Raw genomic sequence first — 12,705 nt, forward strand, 5'->3', positions numbered from 1 at the left:
GATTCTCCAGGCAAGAATACTGGAGTGGGTTGCCATTTCCTTCTCCAGTGCATGAAAGGGAAAAGTGAAAGTGAAGTCGCTCAGTCATGTCCGACTCCTAGCGACCCCATGGGTCTGCAGCCTACCAGGTTCCTCCACCCGTGGGATTTTCCAGGCAAGAGTACTGGAGTGGGGTGCCATTGCCTTCTCCGTTCATTGCTTCTAGATTGGTTTTTATCTTGGCAATTGAATTGTCTAATTTTGATTGGTACACCTAGACTTTCCCACACTAGATTGGTTTCTAGTTCCTTGTCACAGTGATCTGCATTTCTGTCGATAATCTTTCTTAATTCCTTTAACATTTTTATAACCTCCTTTTTGAACTGAGGTTCTAGCAGACTGGTGAGCTCTGTTTCATTCTTTGTTCTTTCAGGGGAATTCTCTTGTTCTTTTCATTGAGAGCAGTTCCTGTGCTTTTCCATTTTATTTAACTTTCTCTGTCTCTGTGAATTTAGGAGAAAAAATTATCTACTGTGGTCTTGAAGGATTGTTTTTATATGGGAGTATCCCTGTGTAGACTGTGTGAATCCAGTATCTTTGGTTCAAGGCATGGTTTGGTTGTGTATTCCAGCCATCTTTCCTCAGTGTGCTGGCCGTCATCCTCTTGGTAGGGGTCACAACCAAGAGCCTGGCTGGATGTAGAGGCAGGGCCCCCTCACAGCTCCGTGACTGTTACCACCCTGTTGGGAGGAAGGGTCTGCTCCCCAGTTGTTGCAGTAGAAGCCCCAAGTTCAATCAAGCTCCATTGCCCTTGAGTATATGCCTAGTCCTAAAGGAAGTGACCACTGAAGCAAGTCAGGCCTGCACGGTCACAGTGAACCCACACCCGGAAGCAGCCCAAGGTCATCTCCCTTTCTCTGTTGTCTTCATCCCAGACCTAGTGCTAGGCTGTGGTGTGATGGGGCTGGGGGCTCAGGGGCTGTGGCTGCAGGAACTGAGGTGCTAGGTTGCCACTGGGGACCTGGGCTGCTTCTGTGGCAGACCTCTCCCAGGATGTGTCCGCACCAGATCCAGCACCAAGCTGCAGTGTGGGGTGAGTGGAGCCTGAGCGATCCCACCGGGAAATGAACTACTGCCTACTCCTGCCCAGGGCCTATCTGCCTGAGACTCCGTCCCCAGCCACTGTGCATTCCTGTGGTGCCAACCTCTGCTGAGACCAGGCCCTCCTCTGCCATGCATGCTGACAATGGGCTCCATGGCTCCCCCTGGGCCAGGCCCTCCTGGCTGTCTCCATACAGCTAAGTCAGGTCCTCTCCCAGGGCTCATCTGCCTAAGATTCAGCATTTAGCTGCTGTGTTTTCTTGTGGTACTGCCCACAATATCTACCAGGTGTGTGCGCTGACAATGTCTGGCTGGCTCACCTCGCTGCCCGGGGTGTGTGCTGACACCCATCTCTGCTGTTCAGTTCCATCACACCCCAGGTGCCCTGGTTTGTCTCTGCACAGGCAGACTGGATCTTTGCTCGCATCTCCTGCCAGACTGGGGTGTGGAGCGAGCCGAACCAGGAAGTTCTCCTCTTCGAATTGGGAAGTGCAGCGAGGAGGCTCTCTCCTTGGTGGTTCTCCCACCAAAAAAAAAAAAAAAGAAGGAAGGAAGAAAGCGAAATGTACTCTCAGCCCAGGCCACAACAAATTTCAGCAAATGAAATTCCCTGACCTGACCACTAGCTCAGGTCTCTCTCTGCCCTGACTGTTAGCAAACCAGCAGGGCTCTCCATGCAATTAGAGTCTAGTTTTCTCCAGCTCTTCTGTCTGAGGGGATTTCCCAGCAGGCGAGCAGTCTCCCCTGGTGGGGGTCTGCCCTTGTGGATTTTCTCTTCCTTAGAGATCCCTCAGGGGCACCAGTCCCATACTGAGGTCTTCTTCTTTTTTTTTTAATCTTACACTGTTTTGTGGAGATCTATCTTGCAGCTTTGTTTGTACAGGAAATGTGCCAGTTTCCAGCAGCTTTTCTCTGAGAATTGTTCCACACGGAGAGTATATTTTTGATATGTTTGTGAGGGGAAGTGAGCTCCCCCTTCTCTACCCTCTTGATCCTCCATCCCCTCTTTTATATGTTTAACCTCTGTTTCTCTGTACTATACTGTGTGTAACTCTTCCACTCTTACTTCAGATTAACTATTTCTCTCTTCCAGTTGTATCCAATCTACTACTTAACCTGTTCAGTAAGCTTGAACTCAATTGTTTATTTTTCATTTCTATATATTCTGTCTGATTCTTTTTCAAATTTTTCTAATCAGCTTTTTTAGTCTCTTGTTCCTTACTCGGGCTTGCCTTCCCTCTTCCATTTATTTTAACAAATTTGAAAGGCTTATTTTATAAACTGTATCTAGCAGTTTCAATATTCAAAGTCTTTTCATTCCCAATCTGCAGCTTGTTTCTACCAACCTTTTTCATGTTAGTTTTTTCTTTGTGTACTTAATAATTTTTTTTTATTAGGAACTGATTTGGGGGAATTTCATTTGCGGAAATTTGTTGGAGCCTGGGTTGAGAGTATATTTCTTTCTCTTTCTTCTTCTTTTCTTTTTTGAGGTGGGAAAATGATTTGCTTTCTAATTTTTAAAATATTTTAAAATATTTTCATTGAAATATAGTTGATTTACAATGTTGTTAGTTTGTACAGGTCTATATATACAGGCTTCCCTAGTGGCTCAGTGGTAAAGAATCCACCTGCAATGCAGGAGACATGGGTTTGCTCCCTAGGTGGGGAGGATTCCCCGGAGGAGAGCATGGCAACCCACTTCAGTATTCTTGCCTAGAGAATCCTATGGACAGAGGAGCCTGGCAGGCTACAGTCCATGGGGTCGCAAAGAGTTGGACATGACCGAAGCAACTTGGCACACATGTGTATATCCTTTTAAAAATTATTTTCCATTATAGATTATTACAAGATATTGAGGATAGTTTCCTGTGCTATACAACAGGTCCTTGTTGGTTATCTACTCCATATATGTTATTGTGTATATGTGAATCCCAAACTCCTAATTTATCCCCCCCACTTTCTGGTAACCATAAGTTTGTTTTCTGTGTCTGTGAGTCTGTTTCTGTTTTGTAATTAAGTTTATTTGTGTCATATTTTAGATTACACACATAATAGATATCAAGTGATATTTGTCTTTCTCTGTCTGACTTACTTCACTTAGTATGATCATCTCTAGGTCTATCCCTGTTGCTGCAAGTGGCATTTTTTCATTCTTTTCTTTGATTGAGTGTTGGAGAAGACTCTTGAGAGTCCCTTGGACTGCAAGGAGATCCAACCAGTCCATCCTAAAGGAGATCAGTCCTAGGTGTTCATTGGAAGGACTGATGTTGAAGCTGAAACTCCAATACTTTGGCCACCTGATGCGAAGGGCTGACTCATTTGAAAAGACCCTGATGCTGGTAAAGATTGAAGGCAGGAGGAGAAGGGGACGACAGAGGCTGAGATGGTTGGATGGCATCACTGACTCAATGGACATGAGTTTGGGTAGACTCCGGGAGTTGGTGTTGGACAGGGAGGCCTGGCGTGCTGTAGCTCGTGGGGTCGCAAAGAGTCGGACACGACTGAACGATTGAACTGAACTGAATGATTGAGTACTCCATTGTGGATATATGCCATATTTTCTTTATCCATTCATCTGTTGGAAAGTATATTTCTTCAGAAATATTTCCTTCAACTTCTATCAAGCATCGAAACTTTGCCTACTAGGAACTCTTTAAACATGATTCTTGGTTTAGGGTTCTTTGGGGCTGGATGTGTTGTGAATTCAGGCTTCAAAAATGCATGATGACTGAATAATATATACCCAGACTCAGGGGAGTAATTTTTTTCTCTTCACTCAAAATTAAGACCAAATAAGGCTATCGTCCTTTGGGGAAGTAGGGCTCCTAGCTTAATTGAGTCTCCAGTTGAAGCCCCTAGCTTGTGTGGTCCCTTAGCTTTGTCTCTGTGTTCTGTATGACTGTTAAGACAGAAGCTTTTGGTCATTGGGAAGCATGGCCAGCCGCTGCTCAGCACTCTCTTACCCCCCTGGAGTCATGTGTCTCCTTCATTTTCAGCCTCTGTACATCTCACCTCTTTTTCTTGCTAGCAAAAGCAAGTGTTCAAAAATAATATGCATGTGGTTTTGCTTTGTTTTATTCAGCATTTTAAACACTTATAAAGTAAGATGGTTATTTTTTAATATATCTATATTCACTGTTGCTGGAAAGTTAAATTTTCATTCTCTGCAAAGCTCCTTTAAGGACTCCTCTCTTTCATAAGTCATTCATGGAGAGAAATTATATTGGAGTATAATTGATTAACAATGTTGTGTTAGTTTCAGGTGTACAGCAAAGTGATTCAGTTATACATATGTGTGTGTGTGTGTTTATTGTTTTACAAATTCTTTTTTTTTTTTTTAATTTATTTGGCTGCACCAGGTCTTAGTTGCAGCATGTGAGATCTTGTTCCCTGACCAGGGATTGAACTTGTGTCCCCTGCATCGGGAGCTCAGAGTCTTAGCCACTGGACCATGAGAGAAGTCCGTGTTTTACAAATTCTTTTCCCATTCAGCTTATTACAGAATATCGAACAGAGTACCCTGGGCTATACAGTAGGTCCTTGTTGGTTATCTATTTTAAATATAGTCGTGTGTACATGTCAATCCCAAACTCCCAATATTTTCTTTTAAAAAGGAAGATAAATGATAATATCTGCCATAATTGGATGCTCAAAAGTTAAGAATGTGTTAGTTTCCCTTAGTAACACAGTACTGATATTTAATTTAACCATTACTTCAAAAAGTTTTAAATACTATGTGCTAGACACTCTGAGGGAAACGTTTTCTAAGGTCGAGCACTTACTCAACAAACATTAACTGCCTACCATATTCCAAGAACTGGAAAAACAGCATGAAGAAAGCACAGAGATGAGAAACAGCCTGGCCAATTTAGAGGCCCAAAGTAGGGTAGAATAGACGGAACATGGAGGTAGGGGCCAGAGTGGGGCAAGAAATGGGATAAAGTATCCACAAATTTATGTAAACTCTTCTTGAGCTTATATTTGTGTTCAAACTTTAAACTTTCAGAATTTATATGCATGCTTCACTTTTCATTCTCAAATCTATACTTGAGATTTCAGTCTTAAGCTTTTACTAGAATATGGTATCTGAATGTGTTCTGAGAAGTCTTACTCAGAAGATTAAAAGAAATCTTGTGTTTCCTTGTAGCCCTGTAACAATCTCCGGGTCTGTGCCAGATCTTGGGTCTCAGTGGGTTAGAGTAGCTCACAGGGTCTGGGATGGGAGTTGGGGGTGGGTATTGGAGAACACAGTAGGTTCTTATTGCATGTAGTACCAGGGGAATGCAGAAACCATGAATCTACAGGAGAAAGTTGAGACAAAGGCGCCAGAACTCAGGCTGGACCAGAAGGGAAAGACCAAGAGCAGAGTCTGAAATCATCATGAGAAGGTCTGTGTTTAAACCCAGCTCCAGAGCAGAGGCAGGGTGCAGAGTCCAGGAAGGCCAGGGAACTTCGTGTCTATAGCAGACAGGTCCACAGGGGAGTTCAACTTGAGGATGGCTGTGGTTCCTAGGACAGGGAGCGTCTCCCCTGCATTGGGTTTCAGAACCATCCTTGATGTGGACAACCAAGGCTTATTATAGAGCACAAGGCAGCACTAGGGCAGCTGAAGAGTGCAGCTGAGACAGACAGACCAGGTCCTGAGAGAATGAGCCCAGCAGCCTGATGGCCACATCTCCATCCTTAAAACCTTTCCAATGGCCACACCTGGAGATTTGTGCCCATGTCTAAAAGATGAGAATGTGGGTCCTAGCAGGTGAGGATTTGCAGCAGATTTGTAGTCCTTGTAGGACTTTTGGAAGACTGGACACCATATCCCTACTGATTTCCAGTGGCCTGCTTTTCTCTGGGATATTTTCTAGTGTTACTGAAATAGAGAGTGAATGATGGAAGCATCGGAGTCAACAGATATAACATTGTGTCCCATTTCAGGATGCAGAGACTGCCTGGGACAGATATATGTGCTTGGCTAGAGAAAAGCTCTGAGGAAGACAGATGTGCTTGTTTCTGGTTTTCTTAATGAATAAACAGTGAACTAATCCCAGGGTTAGGTATTCTGAGAGGATATAGTCCAAGCAGTTATCTGAATTTCTTCAGTGACAGTGCGTGATCCTGAAGGCAGGTCAAGGAATACAACACCAAACAGTCACTGTGGCTTTAGGGTATGGCAAAGGTGATGGGCTTCTCTGGTGGCTCAGTAGTAAAGAATTTGCTGGCCAACGCAGTAGACATAGGACATGGGTTCGATCCCTGGGCTGAGAAGATCCCCTGGAGAAGGAAAATGGCAACCCACTCCAATATTCTTGCCTGGGAAATCCCAGGGACAGAGGAGCCTGGTGGGCTACAGTCCATAGGGTCACAAATAGTCAGACATGAGTTAGCAACTAATCCCCCACCACCAAAGGATGAATGGCATCCTTCTCAATGAGACCAGCCCCTGCTCCCATCAAGGCTTCCTCAGATCATGAGTGCTGGGCTCTGTGAGGAATTGATAAGGGGCAAGGGTGACACAGTGCCTTCTCTCAGTCTCGTCCATTCCAGAAATGATCAGACTGAGGGAGAAGGCAGTGGTGAAAGAAGAGCAGCCCAAACAACAACTGTGATCACGCAAACGAAGTGCTTGTTAGCAGCCAAACCTCACCCTGGGTGCTGTGAGCATCTCTTCAAGGCCGGTTTGAGAGACTCACAATTAAGCTGTTACAGTGCAGGCCACACAGACTGCTGAGAGGACACCTGGCTTCTCTAACAGTACAGACACGTCACGGGAGGTTTGCAAAAGGTTTGAAGTGTGTTTGTTGTTAAACACAATGAGATCAGTTATGCTGCTGAAGGAATCTTCTGGAAATGTTTTTTTTTTCTCCGGAGTGAGAATAAGGAGGAATGGGAAGTACAGGTAAGACTAGAAAAAGGACTAGGAATCAACCTTGTACTGACTTTTGTCTCGCTCTGCTTGTGCACCCGGCTGATGAAATGCTAATGTGGGCTTTGTGGGCAATCGGGGGACGGTTATAAATAGAGCTGGCTTAAGAATGAAATAAAACGGCTTTGCCGCAAACCCAACATTGCCTGGGGAAAGGTGGTGTCTAGTTATGAACATTTTGTATTTTTCCACCTGACACTCCTCCTTCCTGTTTTCCTTTCTGGGTTTCAGACAAAAGATAGAGGGAGATTCCTTCAGTCCATGTAAAACTGGCCGTGTAGTCCTTCCACCAGTTACAACTGTACAAAACAGGAGCCTCAGCACAGACCTGAACACTGGGGTTTACAAAACTTGGGTTTATATAAACTAGAGTATAATAATGAAGGCCATGGATGATGGAGTCTAATTTCCCAGGGATGAGCCCTTGGATGAGATCCTTGATAGCGGGCCTCGGTCTCCCCATCTATGAAACACAATTATTATTACCTTCCTCAGGGGGCTGTTGTGGGGATTAAATGAGGTCATACACTCAGTATCAATTATCATTGTTACATGATTAACAAAGGTTTTAGGAGGCAGGTACAGAATACAGAACTCTGGCAGTGGCAAGGCCAGAGCAAATGCCAGGGAGTATCAGATTACAGAATCATTTAACTACTATATTTGAAAGGGACTTTTGGGATTGTTCCAACCCTTGTTTAGTGCCAGAAGCTCTTCCCTTCCATCTTCTCTCCTTAACTGGTTGCTCAACCCCAGTGTGCACACCCACAGGTGGTAATGGGGGGCTGCAGGCTCAGGCCAGTACGACAGAGTTCTGTTGGGAAGTTTCTCTTTATGGTGAATCTAAACCTAACCTCTAGCACTTTCACCTACTGGCTTTGTTGCTTCCAGGGTGATGGAGAACAGGCCCATATAGCCTATTTCCTTTTGGAATGACCATCACTACAGTTAGTCCTCTCTACTAACTGTTCTCCAAAAGGCTTCTCTTCTAATCACATCACCACCCTGATCCTGTTTTTCCTGGATCCATGCTTATCAACCTGGGTGACGCATCTGGAGATGGTGTTAGGTTGTCACAAGAAGGCAGGGGTCCTACTGGCATCCCAGCTAGTGGCCAGGGATGCTGCTAAACAACCTACAATGAACAAGACAGCCCCACAACCAAGAATTATCTGGTTCAAATCATCAGCAAGGCTAAGCTTGAGAAACACTGTCCTAAATATACACATGAATCAGTGTTCTTAAAAAATGGGCATATTTATGCCAAAATATGCAGTCAGCTAACATTGCCATTGGATTGTCATTACTTTGCTATTAAATTAGCCTCGATTTGCTATTAAATTAGCCTCAATTTGCTATTAAACTAGCCTTGACTCGATGGACACGAGTTTGAGCAAGCTCCAGGAGTTGGTGATGGACAGGGAAGCCTGGCATGCTGCTGTCCATGGGGTTGCAAACAGTCGAACACAACTGAATGACTGAAGTGAACTGAACTGAACTAAATTAGCCTGAGACTCAGGTAGTTGCTACTGATCAGCCAATTAAAGCCCCCTTTCATGTGTTGCTGCTAACCCAGGGATAGGGCCCATGTGATCACTTAGAAATCATTAATCAATAGTGGTCCTCTCTCTTGCTGAGCCCAGAGGCAGCCTTACAGTCTTTTCCAACATGATATCCTAGGCCACCACCATCAATCATACAAAAGAAGTTGGTGTGAGAGATAAAATCCACTTGCTGGTCATGTCTCTGGTTTTGTGGCATTGGGGCCCAGGTATGATATAATCCTGGGGCCCAGGATATGGAGGACCCCACAATCCTGTGTCATGACCCCTAGTGGCAGCTTGAAAGAAGAGAGGATTCCTCAATTTGACTCTCAAAAGCACCCAAGCTTCTCATACACAGTTTCCTAAAATCCCTTTCCCCAACACAAAGCCATGCTGTCCACTGTCATTAAGGCAGTAAGGGCAGGGCGGGCCTGCCCAGAAAGGGTGCGCCCTCTTCCACACACTCTCCTCAAGCTCCCAGGAACAGCTCCTTCTCTTTGCCAATTTTCCTCCTCACTTTCCACTTCCCACTCTTGCTGCTCATTCTCAGATCCACTCTGTGATCTCATTTCCTGAATCCACACTGGCCTTGATTTCCCCAAAATGAAGAGGTGAAGGAAAGGAACGTAGAGGTAGGGAAACATACTCTGGATTCTTCAGGGAAAGAAAGAACTTGAGAAAGAAAGAAAGAACTTGAAAGAACTTGTGAGAAGCAATCTAAACTTCTCACAAACCTAAAATCTATATTAATTGATATCTAGAAAATGGTACATAATTTTACCTTGAAGCCCAATGCTTTACATAGTGTTTAAAATAATTCCTTTTCTCCTTTTCTGGGGGAAAAAAAAGCAGAGGGAGAGAATCTTTTTGGATAGGATGTAATAAATATCTTCAATTTCAGCATCCCTTTATAAACCTAGTTACTTCATTAGTTTATAAACAAAGTAATATGTTTGATTTATTCAAATATTTACTTGATTTACTCAAATATTCTGCTTGTAATATTTAAAAGTAGAATTTATTCAGATTAATCCCATATTTGCTAATTTAATCTAGTTTTCAGAGTATTAATCATTTATCAGTGGCACAAGTAGAGGTCAGCTGATAATCTATAAGAAATACAGTCTCTCTCAGTTTTCTAGGTATTTGAGAAGGAGGCAGAAACTGGACAACAGAGAAACCATCAATGTCTGAAGAAAACAAAGAGCATTTGATGTCTTCCCGGATGACTGCTCTGCACAACAGCATAGCAAATCTGGGAAGTCCTTGTTTTCAGAAATAGAGCTAGAGAAGATATTCATGGGTGGGGCTGAGGGGGCCTTCCAAACTTGCAGCCTCCTGCCATATGGCACTTTTTCTACAAGTATGGCTCTTAGGAGTACAGGCTCACAAACTGGACTCCCTGGGTTTGAGGCCTGGCTCTCTCCCTCTTTCTAGCTGTGAGAGTTTGGTCATTTACTTAAGCTAAGCCTCAGTCTCCTCACATGTAAAAGGGTAAAGATAGTGACGCTTGCCTCACGGCATTTCTGTAAGGAATGAAAGAGACTCTGGATGCATAGCACTGGCACACAAAACAGGACCAATAAGCATTAGCTATTGTTTAATCATCTTTATGGATCTCTGATACAATAAGAGTTGGTCCTTAAAAGATAGATATCTCTATCCCAATTCTCTTTTATTTTTTTTTTAAAGACCTGATGAGAGTTCTGCTGCTGCTGCTGCTAAGTTGCTTCAGTCATGTCCGACTTTGTGCGACCCCATAGACGGCAGCCCACCAGGCTCCCCCATCCCTGGGATTATCCAGGCAAGAACACTGGAGCGGGTTGCCATTTCCTTCTCCAATGCAGGAAAGTGAAAAGTGAGAGTGAAGTTGCTCAGTCGTGTCCAACTCTTAGCGACCCCATGGACTGCAGCCTACCCGGTTCCTCCGTCCATGGGATTTTCCAGACAAGAGTTCACTTCAATGCAATTGACAAGGAAATTTGATTGTTTCAGTGAGATAACATTTTAAGATAATAACTGGAGTTATGACTAATTACACTATAACCGGACGTATCACGGATAGCAAAGACCTTGAATTGATAAATTTCTAGGAATTGCATACGATTTTGGAAGCATATATTAATAACACATTTCATAAAAATATAAACTAAAGAAGATTAAACATTGCTTCTTTTTCAACAAGGAATTGCAAATAAAATTTATTAGGGTCTCATATAGCCAGAAGGAGGTGGTACCCTATTTAGAGGGGTGATTTTTAGGTCAAAGGGATTGCCTATTTGGAACTTCTAAAACTGCAGGGTTAGGGAATCATTGATCTTGTTTCTTGGTAACTCATTACTATAGTCTGTCTGCTGCAATATAGATATCTATAAAGTCAATTAGCTCATATGTGATTGGAAAAGAAGGGACTGATACAGTTTAACATGAACTTAGTATTGAGTCCCATGCAAATTCTTCCAAGGCGAGAGGAGGTGAAACAGCAGAGAAGAATGACAGTGTCAGTGGGAAGGGCTGAGTACGGCTTTCTGTTCTATTTTTCTTTTAACTTTAAGTGAACCCATGCACTTGGGGCTCCCACCCCAGAGGCCCCCTTCCGGCCTTGCACCCCGCCCCAGTTCCACTTCCCGCCATTGTACTCACCTTTACCACAACCTCACTGCCTCATATCACCTTAAGTTGGAGTTTCCACTCAATGGTTTCTGTGCATTTAAAATTTTCCCTGAAGCAGCTTCTGGGCCTACTAAGCTGCCTGCTTTGGCTGCCAAGTCATCTCCCAAAGTACCAATTACTGTGTCTCTTAAGAGACTGATCACAGAGTCACATGGGTTTGAATGGTCTTCCTTTAACCCTATTTTTTCCCCCACAAGCCCTATTACGTTCATTGTGTGATTTTGTAGAACATGAGGTTATTCGGGAGCACAGCATGTCTTAACAGAAGTGCCTCATTTTTTTCACCTGCCGCAGAGAGGGCCAGCAGCTGAAACAAAGACACATGAGCAAAGTGAGCGAGGCCATCCTCAGGTTGTGTGGATGTTTTATGCTGATTCCCAGGCTGCAAGGCGGGCCCCTCCCCAAAAGGCCGAGGTCTGCTGCCCCTGAAACTCCCCTCCGCAGGCCCAGAGCCCTACGGTGTGATGCTCGGGTTCTGACCCCATGCAGTGCAGCAGAAACAACTTCTCTTTTTGGTTCTGCCTTGGAGACAGGGTATATATTAGCATGAATTAGCTACATATATTTTTGGATGAAGCTGTTCTCTTTCTTTGAAATTTGTCCGTGAAAATGTACTTTCATTCTCCCTATTTCTCTCAGATTTAAATAAGTTCCTGAAGTGAAGTGAAGTGAAGTGAAAGTCGCTCAGTCGTATCTGACTCTTTGCGACCCCATGGAGTATACAGTCCCTGGAATTCTCCAGGGCAGAATACTGGAATGGGTAGCCTTCCCCTTCTCCAGAGGATTCTCTCAACCCAAGAATCGAATCCAGGTGTCCCACATTGCAGGCGGATTCTTTACTAGCTGAGCCATCAGGGAAGCCCTAAAAATAACTTCCTACCTTCCTAGAATTCCTGTGAGAACTTGCTCCTCTCTTCACTGAAACCCTCACCACATTATGTCTTGTTACAGTGGCATGTATATGTGTCTGTGTGTGCAATGTGTGTTTGTGTATGTTTTATGTGTGTGTGTGTCTTACTTCAATTTACTGTAAGTTTCTTGAGGGCAGGCATTTGGTTTACTTCATCTACTTCCTCCATAGTGCCCAGAACAATGTCCTGCACTTAGGAAGTACTTAATAAATGTTTATTAAGTGAACAAATCCTCCAAAGACACTGGCTGTCATATGGGCTTTTTTATCAGGAGAGTCTAACAAATGTGCACTATGAATTCCAATGCAGTTGGTTAGAAGACACAGTTTTGCATTAAAAATTTCCTGTAGCGTAGTTATTAGAAATTATTCTTGGGAAGTAAAAACCAAAAAGCGATGTAAGAACACCTTGTGTGAAATATTTTATTCATCTTTTTAAAAAATTAACAAGCAGCAGACAGGAATTACTTCATTTGGCTGCTCTGATAGTTCCTGGTTCTCTTTCCAAGGCTCTGGAGGTTGAGCCGTTTCCCAAGGGAATACCAGCTCAGAAAAAATCTCAAGGTGATTTCTGCTTA

The 12,705-nt window shown here is 43.7% G+C and overlaps 1 protein-coding gene across 4 annotated transcripts in view; it reads left to right on the forward strand.

Moving 5' to 3' along the window:
- Positions 1-12,705, forward strand: part of VTCN1 (V-set domain containing T cell activation inhibitor 1) — a 69,791-nt gene that overhangs the window by 23,673 nt on the left and 33,413 nt on the right. For 2 of the 4 annotated variants that reach the window (XM_081492991.1, XM_081492989.1), the window contains exon 1: positions 6,615-6,973. The exons of the other annotated variants lie outside the window; for them this stretch is intronic. In XM_081492991.1, the coding sequence (XP_081349117.1) occupies positions 6,888-6,973 (86 nt within the window). In that variant the 5' untranslated portion in view covers positions 6,615-6,887. Of the gene's footprint in view, positions 1-6,614; positions 6,974-12,705 lie in introns of those variants that run through there. 4 annotated transcript variants of the gene reach the window in all.

Source organism: Giraffa tippelskirchi, chromosome 5 (assembly GCF_054371585.1).
Source record: "Giraffa tippelskirchi isolate mGirTip1 chromosome 5, T2T-mGirTip1v1.2.pri, whole genome shotgun sequence".
Taxonomy (NCBI): domain Eukaryota; kingdom Metazoa; phylum Chordata; class Mammalia; order Artiodactyla; family Giraffidae; genus Giraffa; species Giraffa tippelskirchi.